The 27,863-nt window shown below is 33.4% G+C and overlaps 1 protein-coding gene across 1 annotated transcript; it reads left to right on the top strand.

The window, feature by feature from the left end:
* On the top strand, nucleotides 24,964-27,567 carry LOC105178732. The gene is made up of 5 exons (XM_011102263.2): nucleotides 24,964-25,209; nucleotides 25,298-25,393; nucleotides 26,617-26,687; nucleotides 26,771-26,833; nucleotides 26,916-27,567. Exons 1-5 carry the CDS (start codon nucleotides 25,140-25,142, stop codon nucleotides 27,213-27,215), a joined length of 600 nt encoding a protein of 199 aa, XP_011100565.1. The 5' UTR covers nucleotides 24,964-25,139; the 3' UTR covers nucleotides 27,216-27,567.

Here is a 27,863-nt window from a genome sequence, read left to right as displayed (position 1 = left end):
AAATTATTTAACTTATATTATATATAAGTAATTTAAAATTTAAAAAATATATTATTATTATATTAAAAGAAAAAACTAAGTACCTCACCCGATTAGTTAATTAAGAATATTTTAATAATTATAATAATTAAATATTTTTGGCTAATTAATAATAATTATTGTAATTAAATATATATTTTAATTAATTAAAAATAATTTTAGATTTAATCATTAACAATTATAAAATTATTTGAATTTAAATATAATTTAATCTAAAATTTTTAATTATATTAATTAAAATATATTTTAGTTAATTAAGAATATTTTAATAATTATAATAATTAAATATTTTTGGCTAATTAATAATAATTATTGTAATTAAATATATATTTTAATTAATTAAAAATAATTTTAGATTTAATCATTAACAATTATAAAATTATTTGAATTTAAATATAATTTAATCTAAAATTTTTAATTATATTAATTAAAATATATTTTAGTTAATTAAGAATATTTTAATAATTATAATAATTAAATATTTTTGGCTAATTAATAATAATTATTGTAATTAAATATATATTTTAATTAATTAAAAATAATTTTAGATTTAATCATTAACAATTATAAAATTATTTGAATTTAAATATAATTTAATCTAAAATTTTTAATTATATTAATTAAAATATATTTTAGTTAATTAAGAATATTTTAATAATTATAATAATTAAATATTTTTGGCTAATTAAATAAATTAAATATAATTTAATATTTCAATTTAAATTTAATATGATAAAATTTTATACTTATTTTTTAGAGTGAGAAATGGCAAAAGGAAGACACAAAACAAGCTAAAAAGCCTTTGTATGTTATATAGATCCATAGAGGGGTATTTTAATCCAAAGTGTCATTAAATATGAACCTAAACAGCAGAAATGACTACCAGACGCAGCAGACGCGCGTCTCCTCCACTTCCCGTTAGTTGCTAACAGAATGAGGGTTTTTTGCTAACTAAAACACAGGAGGAGGTTTTTAGCCTATTCTGAAAATAGGGGGGTGTTTTTTGCATACTTTTTAAAACATAGGGGAGTTTCATGCATTTTGTCCTATAGAATAAGTGGTGTATATTTGATGTTGTGTTTTGGAAAATAAAAATCATTATTTATTGTCAAATCATTTCTTTTTTATATATATTTATATATACACACATATATATTATTTTATTTATGAGTGGATTAAATTAAATAGTATTTTTTAATTATATTTGTATGAAAAAAAATTACATTTTCATTTAAATAATAATTATATAGATAATAAATAATGCAATGCACTCTAGTAATAGTTTAATAATATTTTTGTTAGACGTTCTATTCGAAGTGATAAATTTAGATAGATTATTCAAATAAGTAAATATTTGAATTAACTATGTAATAGTAGTATATTATTTTGTATTTTTAAAATTTCTTAGTTATTCCATTCAAGTAGAAAAATATTGAGTACAAAATATTTAAATAGATAAAATTAAATAATGTATATTTAAAAATTAAATACACATCAAAGAAAAAAATTGTATACATTTAACATGTAAATCAAGCCCTCCAATTCATCCTCCATTTTTATTAATTCTCAAGATCCACAAAACAAAACCCCAATATTAATTAATTAAAAGTTATAATTATATAATACGGCAGTTCATAAAAATAGTACTAGATTAATAGGAGTTGTCCAATTAAAATACTTCATATGATATAGCAAGCACAAACTCATTTTCCCATTAGTTTTATAATTGAAATATGACAACAATTTGTTGGCTCACATATTTTACAAATATCCATTATATGCCTATGTACCGTCGTGTCAAAGTGATGGTTGTCCATATGGTCGTTGCGATCGCGCTTCACTATCTCCCTCACTATGAGTTTAACCTCATGGTCAGACTAAATGTCAAAATGATGAATGTAGTCTGTCCATGATTTAATATCACCAACTGTCGACCCTATGACCAGACTTTGGCATGGTGCTAATGAAATGCTACGCTCTAATCATGGGCCATCATCCCCTCGAGCTACCTAGTCCACTACATCCCAATAGCCAATATGGGTAAGCGTTTGTGCCTTTGGTGCGGTGGAATCTGAATGACAATTGTTAAGTTGCATCCATCATATTAGAAATAACATTACATAACGTCACCTCTGCTCACCATCTCCCTAAGCAGATGGTAGCATCTAAGAGTGTGTTTGGAAAGGTAATGAGATCTCAGTTCTTTTGCTTGTGATATTGCCCCGCTTTTATGACAAAACATAACTATCAGTAAGGCAATGCTAGGCACTACACCCAACTCTTGGATGTAGTTTTTCATCCAAACCGCTTCCTTAGCTGCTTTTGAATCTGCTATATATTCAGTTTCCATTGTGGAATTCACTGTGGCAGCTTGCTTAGAACTTTTCCAAGTCACCGTACCACCATTTAACTTGAATCCAAAACCTGATTGAAACTTGGCATCATCATCGTCCGACTGGAAGCTAGCGTTGTTGTAACATTCCAGTATCAATTCTCCACCACCGCAGAACAAGAACATATCCTTAGTCTTTTTCAGGTACTTAAGTATGGTCTTGACCCACTCCAATGTGCTTCACCAGCACACGCCTGATATCTGCTCGTTACGCTCAAAGCGTATGCGACATCGGGCCTAGTGCATTGGACAACATACTGAATACTGGCTACAGCTGAAGCATAGGGGATGTCCGACATCGGTTAAAGTTCCTCATCAGTCTTGGGAGACTATTTTTTGGACATCTTAATCCCATGCCTCATTGAAAGGAATCCTCGTTGTGAGTTATTTATGTTGAATCTCTTCAAGACTTTCTCAATGTACGAGGATTGGGTTAATCCCAACATCTTTTTAGATTTATCCCTATAGATCTTTATGCCAAAGATGTAGGAAGTCTCACTCATATCCTTCATGGAAAATTGAATGGACAACCATGCTTTTATATTTTCCAATATCTTGACTTCATTCCCAATGAGCAAGATATCGTCAGCATAAAGTACAAAGAATGTAACTGAACTCCCATTAATCTTCTTGTATACACAAGGATCATATTTATTTTTTATGAAATCATATCCCCGTATGACTTCATCAAAACATGTGTTCCAGCTTTGGAAAGCTTGTTTGAGGCTATAGATGGACCTTTGGAGACGATAGGCTTCTTCTCCAGTGAGGTGAAACCTTCCGGTTGATCTATATAGATCTCTTCCTCAACGAATCCATTTAGGAAGGCCATTTTTACGTCCATTTGTCATATCTCATACTCATACCAAGCTTTTATGGCGAGCAGTATCCAAATGGACTTGGCCTACCACGAGCAAATAGGTTTTTCCAAAAATCGGCCTGGGTCGTTGAGTATATCCTTTCGCCATGAGCTAACCTTAAAGGCGGTAACCTCCTCGTTAGCTCCAAGCTTACATTTGTAGATCCATTTGCAACCAATTCCTTAACGCCTTTAGGCAGGTCCACGAGAGTCCAAACTTGATATGAACCTATCGAGTCCATTTCGAATTTTATGACCTCAAGCCACTTATCCGAGTAGATGTCAGACATCACTTCTCCCTACGTTCTTGGATCACCGTCCATTGGCTGGTCGAGCCTAAGAATCCATACCTATGAGGAGGTTGGGATATTCTGGTTGACCTATGGAGAACTGGAGCACTAATGCTGGGAACCATAGGCATAGATGGTATTGCATTATCTTGACGAGGTATCTCACTTGACTTTTTCAAGTAGTTCCTCATCACGTCGGCTATCATAGAAAAACCCTTTTTCAAGAATATTGCGTTCCTTGAGATAAAGTCCTTTTGTTCCGATGGGTCATAAAAATAATACCCTGCAGTTTCTTTCCAATAACTGACACACCTGCATAGACTAGATCTTGATTCTAATTTGTCTCCCACTAGCCTCTTGACGTATGCGGGGCTACCCCACACTCACAAGTACTTGTAGGAGGCAGGTCTGCCATGCCATATCTCATACAGCATTTGGGGCATGGCTTTAGACGGCGCCATGTTGAGCAACTTAGCTGTTGTATCAAGAGCGTATCCCAAAAGGATAGGGGAATTCGGTAAAACTTATCATGGACCGAACCATGTCCATTGAAAGAGAATTTCATTCTCTTTTAGGTAATCCATAAATTCACCACTTAAATATTCCCCACCTCGATCTAATCGAAGGGCTTTGATCTTACGACTTGTTTGATTCTCTACTTCAAGTCTGAATTCCTTAAACCTTCCAAATACTTTAGACTTGTACCTCATAAGGTAGATATAATCGTAGTATGAGTGATCATCGGTAAAGGTTATGAAGTACTAGTACCCTCCTTTAGCCAGAGTATTTAGTGGTCCACAAAAGTCCAATAAACCAGTGGCAAGCATACTTTGTCCAACAAAAGGTTTCTTGGTCATTTTTCCTTTTAGATAGGATTCGTAAGTTGATAGTTTGTCCAAGTCATCTACCTCTAGACTTCTTGATTCTACCAACTTCTTCATCCTTTCTGTGGATATATGACCCAACCTCATACGCCAAATTTGTGCATTTTCATGATTATCTAATTTTCGTTTGTGTTGGGCAGTCATAATCCAATTTGACTATTGAAGAATATAAAAACTGTTCGTTAATGTACCAAGCACATGAAGATTATCATCAATCATCAAATAAAAATTATTTTTATTGATCTTAAACGCATAACCATCATTGTCTAAAATAGGAATGAAAATAATATTTTTGATCATGCTCAATACATAGTAACAGTTCTTTAATTCTATCCAAATATGATCACTAATAGCTAGGTTGAGAGATCCCACAGCTTCCGCAGCAACAATCTTGTCATCACTGAGCCTTAGGACCATCGTGTCCTTACATAGCCTTCTACTTCTCTCCAGCACCTGCAAGTCATTGCAGATGTGAGCTCCACAACCGGTATCTAATATCCAAGAAGTAGAATTAGTTATCAGATTTACTTCAATCACAAACGTACCTGGGTTGCAAAGGAGTTGTGGGCACTCCCTCTTCTAATGCCCTTTTCCACGACAATGAATGCAAACATCATTTGCCCTCTACCATAGTGAACCGCCATTCTTCCCTTTCCCTTTTCCATTTCCCACGGGAGCAATAGGGGTAACTGGAGCGCTAGCCGTGGCTGCGATGGCCTTCCCTTTTTCCTTCTTCCTCTTCCAGCGTCCAACCCTCTTGCCTTTTACCTTGGAGGTCGAAGCATCTTCTATCAATACTGCAGGCGCAGACTTGTGGGTTGTTGCCCCATATTGGACTAGCATGTTGATTAACTCATGAATAGACTTCTCAAGTCCATTCATGTTGTAGTTAATGATGAATGGGTCATAAAAGGGAGGAAGTGACTGGAGGATCACATTGATGTACGTGTCATTATCAAGCCCAACTTTCAGGTCTTCAAGCTTCTCCACGAGGGATAGCATCTTGACCCCATGACTTTGCACAGAGGATCCTTCAATCATTTTTGTCCCAAAAAATGCTTTAGTAGCGGCATATCTAATATGGCTATCAAGAATCGCATAAACTTCCTTCATGCAAAGCATTATCGAGGGAACGTCTTCCAACCTATCATATTGCCTTTGGATGTCATTGGTCATTGAAGTAATATGATGTTGCGGACCTTCCGGTTGTCCTCATGCCTCTTTTCGAACGTTACACGTTCTTTGGGTGAGGACCCTTCTAGCAAGGTCACTAGGAGCAACTTGTCCAAGATATAGCCTTGGTTCTCGAAATCTAGGATAATCCTTAGATTTTGCAGCCAGTCATTGTAGTTCGTGCAATTGAATTTATTAGTCTCAATTATCAAGTTTGAGGGGTTCTTAGACATTATTCTATATGATAGAATAAAAAACAGAAATTAGCAGACAATAGTAATACTATTGACAAGTTCAAGACATAGTTTTTAGTCTTTAACTCTCCCACTATATATACGAAACCCCACCACTCTCAAGTGGAATTTTGGGAAACCAATTCTTAGTAGGCTTGGGATCCACAAGAACAGTTTACCATGCACCGCTTTTACGATTCACATGGAAAAGCCTTGTGGGAGGCAACTGATGCCATTCTTATTCTATGAGATTCCCAAGAGATTTTTGCCTCACCTCTTGACATGATCCCGAGGACTCTAAGTCAATCATGTTACTCAGTGTTAGGCCCGACATATCAACCAAATTATACTTCAGTCGTCGCCCGCACAACTCGTGAGACAGGGAAACGCTGAACGTGCTCTTTGTTCACAATAATGGTGCAGCTTTCCTATATTCCATGTGTGCCATGACTTGTGAGACCACACTTGGGTAGTGATAGCTTCCTCACTACCTTGCTGAGGATGGAAGGCTCGGACTGATCAAGACAATTTTGATCTAAGTCTATTTTGGGCCTAATATTTAACTTGGTCCAACCAAGTGAGGAGTTGGTGTTTGAGTTGTTTGATCGGGACCTCATCACATAATTATGTTGCACGCATAATATCAACTGCTAAAGCAATAAATCACCACATGGAACGTAGTTAAACACGTCCCTATGGGATGATCATGAGCCCAACCTATGCGACTCACTGAGCCTGCAGTGAGTCAATGGTCAGTCTAAGGTGGTCTTATGCTATTACAAAATATTTTACCCATCAACATATAGATGGGCCTTGTAACTACTTCACGGGCCTCCTTCTCCTTGGACCTTCTTCTCCATGGGCTTGCTTTAAAAATAGAAAACCTCACCAAAATTCCTATGCTACTCTCATTATATTTAAAAGAAAAACCCGATCAGAAGTCGGGGAGAGTACATTAGGAGGGAGAAGGCAAGCTTATTATTTCAAGGCTAAAAATGAGAGGGAGAGAGAAGATAACATTCAAACAAAAAACATAAGCATACAAGAGATCATGGACTTCGTGATCATCCATCCATACATTTCAAGTATAAATCCCATGTAATATAATAATCCATAATATCCAATATCACAAAATAAATTATACGAAAAAACACAGGTTAATAATTTGCAATTAAAGGATCATCGAGAATATGTGCATCCAATGCACATAATAAATCTAATTAATTATGCAATTTTGATTCTAAATTAAAACAACATAATTAATAATGAAGAAAAAAATTTCAAAAAAATCAAATTTTCGAAAAACGATCAAAAAATGGCCCAACCGTCGCAAGTTGGCCCTACACCGCGCGCACACGCTGCCATCGTTGGTGTTGCGAGGCGTGCGCGCACGTGGGTTGTTGTCCACTCATAGGCCTCTGCTCGTGCGTGCTGCCTACGATCGCTGGCCCAGGGTGCGTGCAAGCTCCCCAACGTTGTGCGCCGGCAGCAGCAGTTTTGTTGCGATTTCTTTTTTTTTTTTTTAGATATGAAATATTAAAACTAAAGGATAAACCCAAAAAGAAATCTTATTTTTTCATATGCTTTAATCATCCATAAATTTTAAAAAATGAACAAGCCATTTTCATCATATAACCAATAAACAAAAGCAATAAAGTACATGCTTCAAAAGCCGTAAAAGCACATTAATCACATAACCATCAACCCTTACATCGAACTAGGCTCTATACCACTTGAAGGATCACGTGATACGGCCTAGAAATGCGCTAGCAGAAGCGGTGAAATAAAACGCGTAACAATGAAATATTTAATGTAAAATAACACGAATCCAAGGGGTGTACCCTTGGAGTTCCCGGGCGTTTGATCTAATAAAATAAAAAACAAATATGGGGCTGATGAAAAAGGCATAAAAACGAAATAAAAGGGGTACAGAAATGATACCTTCATTTTTCACGGTAGTTTGAAATGTTTTTCACTTGAGGCTCCAATGTAGCAGCTCTCTAATTCGTCCACACCATACTGGAGTTGGAATCTCTAAATGATCTTTGCTAGAAGAGAACGAGAGAAGAAAATTGCACCTTAGTGCACAAGAGAAGGGGCGGCCGAGTGCTAGGAAGAGAGGAGGGGAAATTTTTTTTGTTGTGTGATAATGATTATAATTATTTCCCAAATAATTACATTCCATATATATACCTTGTTTGATAATTAAGAATGTTTCTAAATACATTCTATTATTTACAAGGCATAATTCTCTTTATTTCAAATAAAGAGATCCCCAAAATGGCTAGAACTATACTTTTCAAATTACAATTTGCTAGCCATTTATTTTCTTATATGGAACTTTTCATGGGCTCAAAATAATGGGATTGGCCTATTTTTACCCTTAAAAGCACAAGATCAATAAATTTTTATTTAAATCCAATTTAATAAAATCCAACTTTATTGAGTCTAATTTATATTTAATCTAATTAAATATATAAGCCCAAAAATATCCTTATTATTTAATAAGATTCAACTCATTAAATTATAAGGACAAGCCCAATATATAAACTAATACCATCAATTTATCTTTGGGCCTCTTCTCTCTTTGTAAGTATTCCGATTACTTGTGAAATTAATTCTAAATTAATTCCTTGTTCCTTTCTGATGATTTATGTGTGACTCTTTAGGTCCACCTTTCAGCTAGACTTGGGCTAGGTGTCCAACACTATTATTAATTAAATCCAATTCAAGTAATAATTTTTTACTAACCTTTAATCAAGAAAATCTGTCACCATGGGTGGCCGTCTAGCAACAGTCCATGGTACTAGAGACTAGGTGAATTACCGTGTGAATATTTAGGTTCTCGAGTCCATACAGGTACAGTCCTTCAGCCTACCATTTTCCGGCCATAGCCTAGGGCATGGAATTAGGTGTCAGTTCCCATCCTATACTATGCGTTCATGCTTAATTCTTGATATCGCGTTATGCCAAGTTTCTCGACATAGGAACCTCCTTTTCCTATTTGATCAACTATTGTGGCTACAAATTTATAGAGCGTTAACGCATCTCCAAGTGCATAGAAGATACCTCTGTAATATATCGATAGAGGATGGATCCTTTTCTTGGAACTTCATCCTCGCTGCATACTCCGACTACACTGGATAAGGCTTATGATGATCGTCTCTGTGATACAGTCACCCTCTCACAGAGATCCAAGATACAGTCATTGTATGCACGTGACTACAGTGATTCGTCAAGTCTGAGGACTACTCCCATACTATCGAAGTCGGGATTTCATTCATATGACGATCCCCGCGAGTCAGTTCAGTTGATTTGACATCTAGTCAATCAACCCACCTAGATCCCATAGACGCTCCATGTTTGTCACCGATGAAACACGGTACTCATCAATTTGAATGCGACTCTTAGCGCAAGTCTCCATAGGACCCTCGATGCCCATTCTCGTGGTTCTCGAATTGGAACGTTTCAGACTTAACCTTTTGGCACTTGGTTTTATGACCGCCATCTGATTGCGCGGCCCAACTGCACGGTTGTCAGTCGGTCTGTGGGTTTTGTTGTGATGTTTAAGTAAAATATAAACATATAAAATGAGCAGAAAAAAGTGGATGCCAAAATAAGCGAATACTCATTTTATTCACTTGAAATAATATTACATTATATCGATTAAATTGTCAGAATAAAATCCATTTTAGGCCAATCTGATTGGCTTATGGGCATTTATTCTAACAGGATTAGTGTTGAGCATTATTTTTTATTTATTTGATTATTTAATTTTTTTATTACGGAAGAGCATTAAAATAATATAAAAGTTCAATTTTATATCAAACAATACTTTTTGCTTATTGTATCAAAGTATCTAAAACTCTTGAACACTAAAATTAAGTTTCAATTATTACATTAGTTTAACATTTAGATTCTAAATTTCTGTAATGTATAATTTAATGTGTTATTTTGAAGCATGAGCACGTGTATATTATTATCATTTTATACTATTTAAGCAGGTAGGTTGCACACTAGGCGGCTAGGAAAGCTCGCTAGACCAGCAACCAGATTTCCCCCTATGCCTAAAAGCATGCTAAGCGTATTGAAACTCTCACTATAACTGAAAAAAGAAAGAAGGACGACATAAATTAGAACATAAAGAAGATCATTTTTATACTATTTAATACAAAATCCATAATCATCCAAAAATTGACTTTTAGACAATCTACTCGTCTATGTGGCTTCTCCACGATGACAACACAAATTAAGAATGTCTGAATTAAGATGTTTCAAAAGAAAATCACAAAGGCAGACTAAGCATCGAGCGAATGATTATTTGAATTGAAAATTGACTATTATCCATCTGATTTTTTTAAGTTCTTTTACATAATAGCCATAATATTTTGTTACTGTTTTTTTTTTTAATTTTGTATCAAAAGAGAAGCACATGGAATTAGATCCAGTTGATATGCCATTTATGTTATGCTTATGTTCCATAATTTATGCTTTAAATATTTATGATATATCAAGTGAATTGTTGAATACTTGTCATATATCTTTTAGCTCCATGTAATATTTGGTTGCATTTCTTGAGAGAAATTTTACGTGTACGGTAGGATTGGTTGGCATTCTAAAATTCAAAGTTAATGCCTTTTTTAGAACTGGAGACACTTAAAAATCTAAAAGGAAAACCAAAATAAATGAAACATAACAAAGAAAAATTTTAATTAAACATCAGGTTCAATTCATTTGATTAAACACTAGGTTTAATTCCACATATAAATAAAATGCTTGGAAGAATTAAGCACAAATTGAACCCAAAACAAAGGAAACCTAACAACAACTGATTCATCAACCCAACAATACTTACAGTGGATTCGGGGGGTCTTAATTTAACAAAAACTATTCATTGCTTTCTCACCAACTAATTTGACAGATTAAATCATTCAGTGTACTGATGGAAAGAGTTTGACAAGTAATAACTCAAAAACTAAATTGATGATGCTAATACAGTGAAACATCATGCCAAACTAAACTAGCTTAAAAAACACACATAACAACATTCAAAGATGGATAGGCAAGCATAATCAAAATACTACACAAACAACCCAAAATACCAATACCCTTAGTTCAAACATTATGTTAAAATAATTGATAAGTAATTTTTAAGTCAAAACAGTGATAATAGTTCTATTGTAGAAAAATAGGCGACCGGCTATGAAAAACAAAATACAAGAGACAAGTGGATGACTTGAACACTCTTCCATTGATGAAAACTTTAAGCTAACCAAGTTACCAAACACTAACCCCACCAACACTCTATTAGCAATATCACTTCCAAAAGTTTGAATGAAGTATTCTCTATCACAGTCTATATATGGTATATATAGAATGTAATAGGTCACTGATTGCCTCACATGAAAATATGTTTTAACTGTGTAACATGTGAATGAGTAGAAACCTCAGAAAAAATTAGATGCGGTACAATCATCCACTGAAAAAAAAAAAAAGTTGAATTGTTCATAGATACAGTATACCATACTGAAAAGTAATCCAATGCTAGACATCTTATACAATATTCCTCAACAATTATACTAAATACAATGCAACTCAATAATTGCATCCATAGCCATTTCTCAAATTCTCAAAATACTTAGAATATGCAATTTAACAAACAAGTGTTAAATTAAATCAAAACACCGTAAAATATTTTCTTAGTAAATATTTGCAAACCCAGATCTTTCATATTTTTTGCTCGCGAAGGAGCGTGGGATGGGGACTGGGCGGAGCATTGGACAACGTCGGATGGCCTGGGTGAGCATCGATGGACATCGATAAACTCCAGGCGAGATGACGGAGTGTGCAGACTGCAAGGGGGACAAACGGAAGGACGACGAGATGACATTGACGGTAGGAGGGAGATTTCGCGGCCGGGATGAACAGCGGCTGCAAATGGCGGACGGCAGGCAGACGGACAATGAGGCACACGGCAGAAAATAGACCATAGGAGGCAGTCGTTGCGGGTGGTGCTGCAGTGGCCACAGGCGGTGCGGGAGTGAGATGACAATGACAGCGCGAGATACTGTTGCAAGAAGAGAAGAAGATATGTAGGGCAAAATGAAATTATGCAAATAAGAGGACTATAATGGCTATGGCCCTACAAGAAATAAAATAATAATATAGACCCAAAACAAAAATAAAAATATACAGATAAGGTGTAAAAAAATGAGAGCCAAACACTTGTCTTATTTTGGTCCATCTCGGGGATGGGCCAAAAATAAATCCAAACAAAGCCAATGTGTTTTTCAATGAACAAATCATAATTGTTTCTTCACAATACGTCAATAACAACATAAATAGTTAACAAGAGTCCACCTACATAAAATAAAAAGAACACACCATGTATTTTCATAATAAATGTGGTCCCATCATTTGTTTTAATGGGTTTTAATGATGTGGTCCCATCATATATATGAAGCTTTGGTCAAGTCTTGAAACTATGGTTGGAAGATGAGGTTTTCTTGGGGCCAAATCCCATTACAATTCTAGGGATTCAGGGGTTTAATGCAATTTACCTTTCTGTGATATTATAAATGGGCAAAGTATCTCTCTGTAAAAAAATAATAGCAATTTACTCCCTGTATTTTTAAAAATACAACAATTTACCTTCCTGACTAAGGAGGTAAATTGCTTCATTTTAAAAAATACAAGGGGTAAATTGTTGTGTCTTTTAAAAACACAGAGATATAAATTGTTCAATTTTTTTCATAAGAAGATAATTTCCTAGGGATTTTGTCTAATTTTCAATTATCAATAAGTTGTTGATTGTTACTATGATACAACAATGTATGTCTCTCCATTCCGCTCAAAACAACACAAGCTGAAAAAATATTTTTCACAAATTTCATTTGCAAGGCCCGAATTAATACATATCCAATCAAACCATCCACATGAAGATATCCCATTAATACGATCCTATTTCGTTCTAAACAACGAAATAAAATCAAAACTAATAACCATCCGATCATCACTTTGTGGTTATATTGTGTGTTAGTATTATATATTGATAGATATTGCATTTTAATATTTAAATTACAACAAATGTCTATTTATATTACATCCATTGATGTTGAAATTAGTGGTGTTGGTGGATGATTATGGCCATCATATTTGTGATATTTTTTCTTCAATACCATCATCCCACTACCTACACCATATTCATACACATTACTAGCCATTTATCACCACTATCTATCGCATTATTATCCACTAATTCACAATAAAATGGTGGATGATTTCTACACCTATAAAAGGGAGCATAATTATACTTGTCTTGAGATACACATATACACATATACTACATGCAATTATTTTATAAGGGAGAGTTATTAATTATTGGAATGTGTTTTTTGCTGGAGCTTTGAACTCTACTCTTGTCTAGAGTGAGTTAGAGTCGTGCAATGTTGTTGGGTTGTTGTATTCTGGAGGAAACAAGTCAAGAGTGATACTGCTGGATTAATGAGAATTTTGCTGCAGTTGGCTTGAATCTCCTTAAGAGAGCGAGAGATCCGCACTTCAATCTAAAGATTTATTTTAATTTTTTCAACTATAATTTTTATTTCTACAACAATTTCAAGGTGATTCACATGGCTACAGTTGAAAAATCAGCGGATGTCAGTGTGGAAGATCTCAACAAGCCATTTTATTTCAATGGTACCCATTTCAAGAAGGGTAACTTACATTTTTCCCTAAGTATTCTCAAGGTTTCCTATATTCTCACTGAAAAAAGTCCGAGCAAGGTCGATGACACTAACATGAATGATGATGACTATGCTATCCACCAAGAGAAAGTGGAGAACTAAAACATTGATGCATTCAAATGTCGGTATTATCTTCTCAACTATCTTTCTGATAATTTTTATGATTATTATGATCGTACTCTAGTGCAAAGAAAATTTGGGAACCATTGCAGAATAAGTATGATACCAAAGAGGCAGGTGCGAAAAAATATGCTACTAGTAGATTTTTTTTATTCCAGATGGTGGATAACAAATCAGTGGAAGAGAAAGCTCAAGATTTTATTATGATTGTTGGAGAGCTCAGGTCGGAGGACATCAAAATTGTAGATAACCTTGTTGTTTGTGGCATCATTGACAAACTTCCACCTTCACAGAAGGAATTTAATAAAACAATGCACCACAAGAAAAAGGAAACGATACTTGAAATATAGATAATGCCAATCTGTATGGAAGAAGAGGCAAAAGGCCAAGATGCACTTGCACTTATGCAACCACTGAAGAGTAGTGCACAATCCATCACAATAAAGGTAAATTTAATTTCATCAAATAATGTTGCACTCAACTCTCACAGAAAAATACCTATTTGAAGTCAAAAAAGAAAATTTTCAAGAAAAATTATGGTAAATTTCCCAAGAAAATAATAAGAATGTCCAAGCACAAGATGAAATCCAAGAGTATATTATGTCTGTGGCAAGTGTGGGCATATTGCTCAATTTTGCAAATACAGAAAACATGAGCCTGCTCCGCAAGCTAACGTGATTGAGGAGGCACTTGTGGCAATGATAACATAATACACATGGTTGAAAGTGTTAAAGGGTGGTGGGCGGATTCTGATACAAACTGCCATGTTTGTTATGAGAAAAAATGGTTCAAAGCATATACTCCATTTGAGGAGCCAAGAACTATTATGTTTTGTGATTCTTATACCACCCTAGTGCTTGAAATTGGAGAAGTTAAGTTGAAATTTACCTCGAGAATGGAATTGACCTTGAAAGATGTGCTATATACTCCTTCCATGAGGAAGAATTTGATGTCGAGTTTTCTACTCAACAAGGCTGGCTTCAAATAGATTATGGAATACGATCAATATGTAATTACCAAAAAAGGTGTTTTTGTGGGTAAAGGGTATGTATGTGATGGGATGTTTAAATTAAATATTGAGATGAATAAAGTATCTTATACTTATGTTTATATGCTCTCTTCTGTTAATCTTTGGCATGATCGTTTATGTCATATTAATATTATGTGAGAATTATGAGTAATTTAGGATTAATCCCAATGATACAAAAGAATTTTGAGAAATGGGAATCTTGTAGTAAAGACAAGATCACAAAAAGGCCTTATCCAAATGTTGAAAGAAAAACGGAATTGCTAGAATTAATACACACTGATATTTGTGAACTTGGAGAAAATTTTAACTTGTGGAGGAAATTGTTATTTTATCACTTTTATTGATATTTTTTTCTAAACATACTTATATTTATTTGATAAAAAATAATACTGATGCTTTTTAGAAGTTTAAAGATTATCTCCATGAAGTTGAAAATCAATTCGGTATGAAAACAAAAAAAAATGATAAAGGCTGAAAATATGAGTCAAATGAGTTTAGTTCTTTTGTTAAATTGTTTCGAATAATTCATAAAGTTACTCCATCATATTCTCATGCATCTAATGGTGTAGCTAAAAGAAAAAATAGAACGTTGGTTGATTTGACAAATGTCATGTTTATTGAATCTTGTGCACCTTCAAATCTTTAGGGTGAAACTATCTTAACAGCTTGTTATGTGTTGAACAAGGTACCACATAAAAAAATTATATTAACGCTCTTTGAGGTGTGGAGAGGTTATAACCCAAAATTGGGATATCTTAGAGTTTGGTTGTTTAACCTATGTGAGGCTAACAAATTCTAAAATTCCAAAATTAGGAGTAAAAGTTACAACTTGTGCTTTTCTTGATTATGCTTCTAATAGTAAAACTTACATATTTTTAAATCTAGAAAATAGTGTGATTATAAAATCAGGTGATGCTAGTTTTCATAAAGAGAAGTTTCCATTTAAGTCTAGAAATTGTGGGAGTCAAAATATTGAAAAGAATATTTTATCTTTACCTAGTTCTTCCACTTAGATTTTGAAAAAATGAGGGAAATAATGATGAACTAAGGATAAGTCAAAGAGTTAGAGTAGAAAAAGATTTTTGTCCTAATTTTATGTTTCCAATGTTGAAAATAAACCACTTACTTTGAAAGAAGCTTCTTCATCATCTGATGCTATTTTTTGGAAAGAAGTTGTGAATGATGAGATAGATTCTCTAATTTCTAATAAACGTGAAAATTAGTAGATTTACCACCGGGTTGTAAAATAATTGGGTGCAAATGAGTCCTCATGAAAAAATTAGAGCCTGATGGTTCAATTGACAAATTTAAGCTAGACTAGTTGCTAAAGGTTTCAAACAACGTGAAGGTCTAGAGTTTTTTGATACATATTCTTTGGTAACTAGAGTGACATCCATTGGACTTTTAATTGATGTTGCTGTAATATTTAATTTGTATATCCATCAAATGAATGTAAAAACTGCAATTTTGAATGGGTACTTAAATGAAGAAATTTATATGGACCAACTCGAAGATTTTGTAGTAGCAGACCAAGAAACCAAGGTGTGTAAATTAACAAATCCCTATATGGCTTAAAATAAGCACATAAGCAATGATATGAAAAAATTGATTCTTGCATGATTGAGAATGATACTAAATCTAATGAGTGTGACAAGTGCATCTATCATAAGCCTTGGAATAATTCACATGTAATTGTTTGCCTCTATGTGGATAATTTGTTGATCTTTGCATCTACTTTGCATGTTATTAAAGAGACAAAAAATATGCTTAATAGTCACTTTGACATAAAAGATCTTGGTGAGGCAAACTTTATTTTGGGCATGAAAATTACCAAAACATGTGTATGGTATTTTCCTTGACCAGTTGTATTATATTAATAAAATTTTGAAAATGTACAATTTTATTGATTGTAAGCATGTTACAACTCCTTCGGATTCGAGTATTCACTTATTTTCTGTTGAAAATGATGATGATGTGACAAATCAAAAGGAGTATGCTAGCTTAATTGGAAGCTTGAGATATGCGACTGATTGCACTCGGCCTAATATTTCCTATGATGTAGGAGTACTTAGCAGGTTTACCAGCAAACAGTATTGAACATTGGCACACCATAACAAGAGTTATGAGATATTTACTTGGTATAAAAAACTGTGGCTTGTTTTATAAAAAATATTTAGCTGTACTTGAAGGTTTTTCTGATGCTGATTGAAATACCTTATCAGGTGATCATGTTCTACCATTGGTTATTTTTATTTTGGGTGGTGTTACTATTTGTTGGAAGTCTAGAAAGCATATAATTATTACTGACTCTAGCATGGAGGCTAAGCTTATTGCTTTAGCTTCGGCTAGTGAAGAAGCAAATTGGTTGAGAGGCTTATTATTTTAAATACCATCTAAAAATCAATTGATTCAATTTTAATTCATTGTGACAGCACCGCTGCAATTGGTAGAGTAAAAAATCGTTATTATAACGATAAATCTAGACATATAAGAAGGAAGCATAGTATTGTGCAATCATACTTGATAAGTTGTAATATCAATGTTGATTATATTAAATCTTGTGATAATCTTGTAGATCCATTAACCAAGGCATTGGCAAGAGAAAGGGTCCAGAACACATCGAGGGGATGTGGTTAATGCCCATAAAATCATAAGTCAAGTATGAGAAACCCAATTTGGGGACTAGAGATCCTATAACCAGGTTCAAAGGGAGAAACGAATCATATGATGGCTTGTTTTGAACGCACTATCTTATTTTAATTATGTGTCATCCTTTTGATGTAAGTGCATTTATCCTGTAATGATTTGTGGAGGTTGAGTTTATTAACTACTAATAAAAATTTATAGCTCGCATGAGGGGGTGTTAGAATTACAGGAGCACCATTGACGGATTTCACTTATATGAGTGTGAAAGTAGGTCACCTCCTAGGAGAATTGGACTTATTCTAGAAAACATTCATGAAAATCGAGATAGCACAAAGCCGTAATGTGCTGGCTAATAAAGCTCATATTAACACCTTGATTGTTATGTGTGTGCAGTGATACTTTATTTCCTCTAAGCAGTCATAGTTCAAGTCTGAGACCACTGCTGACTCTAGGATAGAGGTTACTATTTCGTTAAGTGAAGGTTCAATGCAGAGCACACCTTGATTATGTATAATAGTTACCCTTGAACTAGTATACTCTCTTTAATTCTAATATTAAAATGAGTGGGGGATTGTTAGTAAATAAATAAAGAAAAAGACTTAGCTAGAAAAAATGAATGGAAGGCTAAAAATAGTATCACAAAGGAAATAAAAGGATGTTATATTTGTGGAGAAACATATCATCTTACAAATAGATGCAGAAACAAAAAAAGCTAGGAGATTGAAAAAGAAGATAAATAATCTTAATTTAGAAAAAGAAAAAAAATAATAAATACTCAATGTAATATTTTCTGAGGAAAAAGAATCCTCTGAATCAGAAGAACAATTTCAAGAACAAAGTGAACTTGATAATTTTGAATATTCATCGACCTCTTCTGAATCTGAAGAAGAAGAACCTTCTTGTTCATGTAGACAGGGAAAAGCAAAGGAAAATTCACATTAGGAGTTTTATGAATTAATGACAAAATGTAAAGAAATGAAAAAAATAAATGTTCTCACTGATAATCATATTATCGAATTACTTAGAGAAATAAAAAACCCTGAAGTTAGGGATATCATTTTGAGTAAAATTGACAGTAATGATAAAGCCTCCACATCTGAGTCTAGCCTAGTTTACGATAGAACTATTAATAAACCCTTTGAACCATATACAATTACTAAAGTCAAGAAACTGTTTAATGAAAAACATACTATTAAAGATAATCCCTCTACTCTAGAAGATCTAAAAATAGAAGTTGAAAAATTAAAAGAAGAAATATAAAAATATTAAAAAAATATAATCAGTCTCTTAGTAATAGAGTTGAAATGCTGGAAATTAGCAAGAATACTGGAGTATGTGAAGAAAAATATGAGGAGGATTTTCTATCCACTTTGGAGATAGTCACTAGTCAAAAATGGAATGTTAAAATCGATCTTTTAATAATAATAATTTCAAAAAAATATTTACTGTTCTTATTGACAGTGGAGCATATATTAATTATATTAAAGAAGGTCTTATACCAACTAGGTATTTTGAAAAGACGACCCACTCTTTATCATCTGCCAACAGACAAAAACTGCACACAAGCTTTAAAATTCCAAAAGATTACATATGTAATAATAAAATTGTATTCCAACAAGCTTCCTATTAATAAAAGATTTAACTAATGAAATTATTCTAGGATTACCTTTCCTTAAAAAAAAATTTCCAATAAGAAATATTAATGAAAAAAGTATAATAGGAACCTTTGAAGATGAAATAATAAAATTTGAATTTATCACTCAACCAATAGACAGAGTTATCAATGAAATAAGAGATTTCATAATATCTAAGACTAACCAAATCTGCTTTATTAAGGAAGAAATTAATTCTTTATAAATAAATGAACTACTTAAAAATCTAAATTACAAGGAAAGATTAAAATGATTCAAAATAAATTTTAACTAGAAATATGTGATAAACATCCCAATGCATTTCGGCATAGGAAAAAATATATTGTTAACCTTCCTTCTGAAAGTGAATTTTCATAAGCAAATATCCCTACTAAGGCAAGACCTTGCCAAATAATACTGAATATTTCAAATTATGTAAAAATGAGATTAAATCCCTAGTTGAGAAAAAATTAATTAGGCCTTCAAAATCACCCTGTTCGTGCACTGCTTTTTATGTTAATAAGCATGTAGAAAAGGAAAGAGAAAAATCCAGACTTGTAATAAATTACAAACCTTAATTATAATATATGTCTCTTCAGATTCCATTCATTGATGTTGAGGTTAGTGGTGCTGGTGGATGATTATGGACATCATATTTGTAACATTTCTTCTTCAATGCCTTCATCCCACTACCTACACCATATTCATACACATTACTAGCTATTTATCACCACTGTCTATCATATTATTGTCCACTAATTCACAATAAAATGGTGGATGATTTCTACACCTATAAAAGGGGCATAATTCTACTTATCTTGATATATACATATACACATATACTATATGTAATTATTTTATGAGAGTTATATTAATTTTTGGAAGGTTTTATTTATTTATTTAGTTTTTCTTTTTGTGGAACTTTGATCTCTACTACTTGTCCAGAGTGAGTTAGAGTCGTACAACGTTGTCGGGCTGTTGTATCCTAGAGGGGACATGTCAAGAGTGAACCAGTAAGAATTTTGCTACAATGGGCTTAAATGTTCTTAAAAAGAGCGATATATCTGCGCCTCAACGTAAAGATTTATTTTTATTTTTTCAGTTTTAATTGTTATTTCTACAACATTTTGCATATTACTTAATATGTGAATTACATTCACTACTCGAACTATGCTCGTTTTTATATTTTGCCATTGATTTTTTTATTTTTTATCAGCTTACCATCTCAACTTTGTAAAATTTACACTTTATCATATATGACCATTTTTTTATTAATTTTTCTGCCAGAAAACATGCTGTGCATATTTGAAAAAGATCATATCACATAATTTTTAAATATCATGTATCCATTGCATGTGATATTATTTCGATAAAAAATTTGATTGAAAAATAATTTTAAATGACAAAATACAAACTTTTGTCAAGTTGAGATGATAAGTTGATATAAAAAGAAATTTAGCACCAAAATATAAAAATATTCATAATCCGAATTGCAAAATGTAATTAACACTTAATTAAAAGTAACTCATAACACATCAAAGCAACAGAATCCCACAAACCAAAAGATAACTATTGGTAGTAAGAACAATTCATTGAAGCTATAAACTATAAATAATTAAACTAAAAATTAGCCCAAACACACGCCCATACACACATATACCACAACTATTAGACATGTGGAGAGATAGAGTGAGAAGCTTAGGAATGACAAATCTCAAAACTTGAGAGAAGCTCCACGGAGAGCTGGAAAGCGGAGTGAGGAGAATTGAATGGGTTCTCAAAAACTCTAAAACCAACTTATCTCTGAACACCTAAACATAACTCTATGATTTTGAGGGCTTAACAGTCATTTAGAAGTTATATATTAGTACCCAAATAAATAAAATAAAATTGGTTCCTGAGTAGCTTTCTGCCTCATTTATTCTGTCACTGTTATACTAAAATTGATAAATAATTTTTATAAAAATAAAATTAATAATTAAAATTTTCAATTAATATCTGATTGATATATATGAATATATTACATGAATAAAATTTATTTTATACTCGAGTTTCGTCGTTAATATTATTTTAGCAGTTTCGTCGTTAATATGCTTTTCATATATTTTTATATAGCAATTGTTTTACCTTAGATACTGAAACAAAAAATAATTAACATATATGGAAGAAAAATTTGGAAAAACTTCAATCAATATATTTTTTCTATTCGAATAATTTGGCTTCCAAATTTTATATTTGATTATTGTATCAGATAATAATTTTTTTTGTTATTATTCCACTAACTTTATTTATAAATATTTATAAGATAAAGCATTATTTAATAATTAATTATATTAAACTAAAATTAAAAACATATTGCAACCCCAACCAAAAAATAATTTTTATTTTACTTTTTGAAAATTTATAATACAAAATTTAAGTTATTGAATCCCAGATTTAAGTTTTTGCAGTTAGATTTTAGGCAAAATATCACTTTTGGTCCCACTAGATAGGGCCCTTCTCACTTGCAGTCTCACGCTTTAAGTGTTCAACACCTTTAGTATCAAAACTCTATTTTTAAATAGAAATGGTATGTTCCATTAACAACTAATGGAAACGGCACGTGACAAGTCACGTGGCGTTAGTCAACTGACAGCTAGCTGAAAGAACAGAAGACCATGCTTATATTTAGTTTTTGGAGTCAAAAAAAAGGCGCCAAAAAAATATTTTTTTGCTATTTATATATGTAAATAACCCAAAAAAACCACACAATATTTTTATCTTTTATTCATCACTTAATATTGAGAGCAATAGGCTAAAAGATATCACAAATATCTCAAAATACTTCCAATATTGTGTGATGTTTTAAGGAACAAAATATTGCAAGGTATTGTAAGACTTTTTTTTTTGGAATAAAGGTAAGTTTCATTAATTAAATAATAGTACAGTACAACAGTCAATTGAGTGATCCCTCGACAGGCCAAGGGATACGTCATAGTCTATAGAGAGCACATGTACTAATAGAACTGGGAAGATTAATACTCGAAATCCTCTGCCTAACATCGTCAACAATAAAAGAAATCAATACATTAGGCGGATGCTCAATGTGTTGGAACCGTCTCAAGTTTCTTTTCACGCCATAAATGGTAAACGAATGACCCAAGTATGCAACGTTGATGATATGCTTCTCTCTCCATTTCCTCACTGCCCATTCCACATCTGTTGCCCATGTTCGATTGGGCAAGGGAATCGAATAATTTTTCGTATGACTGCAAGGCATCGTCTGCTGAAGCAGCATTGGAAGAATAAGTGAGAGTGTGTCTCGACTGCATCCTCATCACAAAGAATACACCCTCCAATGTGTGTGAGCCATGGTTTATCCTGCAATACACCCTCTACCGCTCAATGCTGAAAGTACAGATTTAATGATTTGTACCCGCCCAACATATGATAACGATATACCCTCCCATCCGGCAATACGGGCATCAATTTTAGATAGGAATGGTTGACAGTCAGAGATAGTCAATCTAGATGAAATTAAAGGAAGGCCCAAGTACCTCATACGGAGATGTCCCTCCTGAAAGCCCAAGATCAATAGCAATTGTTCTTTCCTTTCTTGTACAGACCGGGATATAATAATGTGACTCTTTTGAATATTCAGCCGGAGGCCCGAACATTCCGCAAATCGGTCCAGTCCCACCTTTAGGACTCTAACCGAGTCCATATCAGCTCTGCAGAAGAATAGTAGATCATCCGCAAATTCCAGTTGGAATACCCTTGCTGGCTCACATCTTCCTGTGAGAATGGTAAACATAATTGGCTCGCCTCCTCATCAGTTAGAATATGCCTCGCCCAAGGTCTTAGATAGCTAATGTCCACCAATATTTGACGTCTGTTACCTCCAAGGAGGTTCTGATAATAGGATACAAACTCATGCACAATCTCCCCTGGTTCTGTGTGAGGTGGTGCCAACCTCATCGTTAATCTGCAAGATCCTCCTCACCATTGTAAGACTTTTGGGGGATGTTTTGGCACATTTTGAGTTTGTAAAATGGTAGTATTTGGCAAATTTTAAGCATGCAAAGTTGCACTTTACAGCACATTTCATTAATGATCAAAATCAGTGAATTTCAATATATTTTCTATTTTTTTGCAATTTAGTGCTTTTGTGCAATTTTAGTTTCTATTTTTATTGCTTTCAAGATTTATGCTTACACATTTAAACACAACATAAACTATAATTACTTGCAAAAAAGCTATATCCATTAGTCCTTTTACACATAATTCACCATTACTAAAAGGTCATCTAGTAATATATAAGAACATCCTTTTACACATAACTCACCATTACAATAGCATTCAATATTTGAAGTATTTTGAGATGTTTGTGACATCTTTTGGCCTATTGCTCTCAAGATTAAGTGATGAAAATGTTGTGTGGTGTTTGTGGGTTATTTACATATATAAATAGCAAGAAAAATATTTTTTTGGCGCCTTTTTTTTCCTCCGAAAACTGAACACAAGCCTGGTCTTTATTTTTTTTGCCAGCTGCCAGTTGACTAACGGCACGTGACAACTCACATGCCGTTTCCGTTAGTTGTTAATGAAACAGGACTAGTTCTGTTAAAAAAAATAGGGTTTTGGTACTAAAGGTGTTGAACACGTAAAGCGTGGGACTGCAAGTGAGAAGTGGGACCAAAAGTGATATTTTGACCCCAAGTCACGTGCCGTTTTCGTTAGTTGTTAACGGAATAGGACCATTTCTGTTAAAAAAATAGAATTTTGGGACTAAAAGTGTTAAACACGTAAAGCGCGGGACTGCAAGTGAGAAGGGCCCTATCTAGTAGGACCAAAAGTGATATTTTGCCTAGATTTTAATATCTCGATTAAATGCAACAAATAACTTTGACGATGAATAAAAATTACGTTTGTTTACTACTTCAAATCTAATCTTTGAGTCGACTTACTTGATTATTATATAAGTTATTCAATAATATTTTTTTAAAAATATTAAAAATAAATACAAGTTAAAAAATACCAATAATAAAAATATAATAATTTTGATAACTAGATATTAATATAAAATTAGAATGGCTAAAATAAATAAAATAATAATTAGAATGGCCAAAATAAATAATAATGATTGATATTTATGCAAGTTTTTCTTAAGTATATTTATTGTTTTTATTTTAAAATTTAAGGGTAAAATGATCATTAATGACAAAGATAATAGAAAAATAAATATAAAACAATATTTTGGTATCGAAGTGAGGTTAATGGTAAAATTAGAGTATTAATTGAGTCATTTATACTTATTCAGACACCAAAATGATATTAATAATAAAATTTGGGTAACAAAATAAATTTTACCATCTTTCTTTTTTACTAATACTTTAATTAATACCTAAGTTTATCTTAAATATTAAATTGTCATATTTTTACTTCAAATATATTTAATAACAAGTAAATAAAAACTATAATTATATATCAAATGAAGTTATACTTTTTGCCATCCCAGTTAATTTTCTTGCGAGAAAAAAAAAATAGTAATAAAGTTCAGGTTGTGAGATATTTAATAAATGTATCCCACTTGATCAGTTCGTAACAATTCTTGTTCAACTGGCTTTTTAGAAGATGATGGAGTATTCCATCCAACAAGCATAATTATTTGGTCACATCTTATAAGGGGTTGTTAACTTTGTCGTATGTGGTAGTGCAATTACCTTTTTACCCTTTTAACATTTTTTTTTCCCAATGATGTAAACAACCTCAGCTTGTAAATGATCCATTTTATAAGCTAAGCTTCTTATGAAATTTGAATTGAATTAAGATTCTTACGAAATTCTAGAATAGCCTCCTTATTTCTCATTATTTACAATTGTGGACCCTAAGTTAAGTAAAACCAATAATATCTATTATTTATCCCATGTAGTGTATTCGAGTTAGGTTCCAAATGGGGGTCTTGGGCGAGTGGGCTTCAAGGCTAGGTTTAGCCTTTAAGCTCGAGACATTGAAGGCTCCATATATACATCAAAGGTCCAATCGAATCTGCCGCTCTCTCTCTAGCTCTCTGTAAAGTGTCTCCCTCTCTCGCTTCTCAGAGACGCACAGAGCGAAAATGGCGGAAAACAACAGCAAGGAGCTGTTGCAGTTGGAGACCAACTCCGCCGGCGTCCCCTCGTGTTTAGGTGATTCCGTTCTCTCTGTCAACTGCTTTCTTTTCTCGGTTTTTCTGTGAATTGAGTAGTGAAGAGGCTGCGTTTGCTAATTTTGCAGAATCGAAGCTCTTCCTTTGCAAGAAAGACCAACCCTTTTCTGTGCCTGGAGCCCCGCTTGAGAGGCCCGCAATGTTTCCTCTTCCCAAGAGTCAAGGTACCCTTTATTTTTTTCTCCCTCTTGTTTCTTTGGCCCCCTTTTTTTCCTTGTGAAGAACCTTAAATTTTCTACTGAGTATTATGTAATTCTGATAAAGTGGCGGTGAGAACCGCAGAGTTGCATAAAAACCTATTCTCGGACGATTTTTTTGTTTCTGTTGTGGAACTATTCTCGGAGTTTGTCGCTAGGTATTTGACAAAATTGGAGCATCTGGTTCCCATGATTGTAAAAGTATTCATTCGAATCGGGCTTATTTGTGTTTCTTGTTGACTTTTTGCAATAGATAGCTACATGTTGCTCCCCTTAGTTATATAAGATTTTTCCATATACCGTAATTGCATAACACTTAGGAACGCTCATAAACAAGTGCAGGCTAATAGAAGTAAGTTTGATGATGAAAATTTGGGACGTGGATGAAGTACCAGCTAAAGATGAAGTAAAAGAAATGTGTTGCAAGAGAAAAAAGCTTAGTTTGTAGGGTGTCTTCTCAGTAAGAACTGTAATCTCTCTAAGGAGTAAGGAGATAAGTTGTTAGTGGAACCCAGAGAAAAGTAAAGTAGGGATGGACCTTTCATGCCACTCCATGAGTTGATCAATGGGAATTGGACAAGAAGACATGGCAGGGCTTCAGTTGGGATCAACAATGTCCATGAGGAACATGAGTAATATTGGGGAAAAGCGCAGGTTATTTAGAGAGACCAATATAGAGACATCTTGAGTTCATATATGATTAGGGATCTGGGTAAGTCAACCTGAAACCTGTTGATTAGAGCACTAGGTTTTCTAAGAGTGTTTCTTAAAAGAAAAGTTACCTATCATGTGATTTTGTATACTAATTATGATTATGGATATTTACACTAATAACCTATGAGATTTAGGTATATTGCAAAAGAACACTTAAGTCTTTGAATACACTGTCCTAGAGAACGACTGCATGCGGTGCATCTCAGATTCTTTTGGTAACCTTTAAACCTCAAAAGGTGTCATTGTAACTATCCAGTATGATTAAGCTACACCAACCTTAGTATTTTGTCATCTGCAATATGCCAAGCATGTTATGTTTAAGTATACATCTGACTTCAGCTATGGGTACAGGACAAGAAGGGCTAGGGGGAGTCAGAATAGTTTGATTACTTAAACCTTTCCCTAATGCCTGTGACATATGCTGAATGAACAGAAATTATCAACAATTGAGAAAAAGATCCTTCTGTTTCTTGCAGTTCTGGGAAAAGTAAAGGACTTTTTAGGTGTTATATCAGAATCAAACAAAAAACTCCTGCAGGAAGCAAAGGTACAAAACTGGTGCTGAGTCGTGCCGATTAATATCTTACTATAGTGTCAACTTACTCTGACTGTGCTTTTTACTAAATGCAGGACAATCCTGAGAATTATGACATTGAAGTGCTAAGTGGGAAAGAATCCGAAGTCATTGAAATGGTTATTCCCACCAACGCTTCTTATTTTCTTTCAGAAATTGTCATTTTTTTTACAATCAACTCAGTTCTGCAATTTCTCACAGGATTTGATGCTGGGAGTTGCCGATCTTCATACCCCAGAGGCCGTTGCTGCTGCAGAGTCTGCAATAGCCGGTTATCAACCAACAATGCCATTGTCAGAAAGCAGCAGCGGGTCAGAAAATGAAGATAGCAGCAATGATGATGATGATGATAACAATGAAGATAACATCAGTGAACAAGATAATAATGCTGCCTCAGATTGTGTGAAGTTTGTGTCCAAGAATGCTAAAACAGATTCTTCATGCGAGACATTGAAGAAACGGAAACCGAAAAAGCGAACCAAAATCATTGAGCTCTCTTAATCTTCATGAATTAAGAGGGATTCAGGTGGCTGCTCATAATTTTTGCCCTTCTTTTCTCCCCTCCAAGTGTGATCCAATTGAGTAAAAGTTGCTCAATTTTGTCAGAAAATCTTGAGTTTGTTATGATGCTTCAAACTCTGTAATATGTTGTAGATTCTAAAGAACATTTATTTAAATCAGTTCATGTCAAATTGGGGCGGAAGTTGTAATGTCATTGGTTTTTGTAAATTAGGTAATGCCACATTCCATTAGTCTTATTCTGGACACCACATGCTTGTGGCATTGTCCTACAGGATGATGATAATGTCGGTACGTACTATTTACTAACACATATCTTTGGTTTTTATTGTACCAGTTGTCGCCGCATGCTCCAAGTTTTTCAAATGTCTAAGAGAACTATGCCAAGAAAAAAGAATTATGAAAAGAAATGTCAGGGAACGAGAAAGCAACTTGGACTGTGTGGGGTTGAGAGAAAAGATAAATTATAATTATGGGTTCACTAAAAGTATGAAAGTGAGAGAAATGTGAAGTCATGACTTGAAAGAAAAAGAAAATTGTAGTTTTAAGATTAGATTATTATAACAATATTAAAATTATTATTCCAATCATTTTTCTTTCTTGTGAAAGGAAGAAATGAATTAAAGGTTA

The sequence above is a fragment of the Sesamum indicum genome, linkage group LG16 (genome assembly GCF_000512975.1).
Source record: "Sesamum indicum cultivar Zhongzhi No. 13 linkage group LG16, S_indicum_v1.0, whole genome shotgun sequence".
In the NCBI taxonomy this organism is placed as follows: domain Eukaryota; kingdom Viridiplantae; phylum Streptophyta; class Magnoliopsida; order Lamiales; family Pedaliaceae; genus Sesamum; species Sesamum indicum.
The sequence above is the reverse complement of the archived record's forward strand: the minus strand, read 5'-3'. Positions and strand labels throughout refer to the sequence as shown.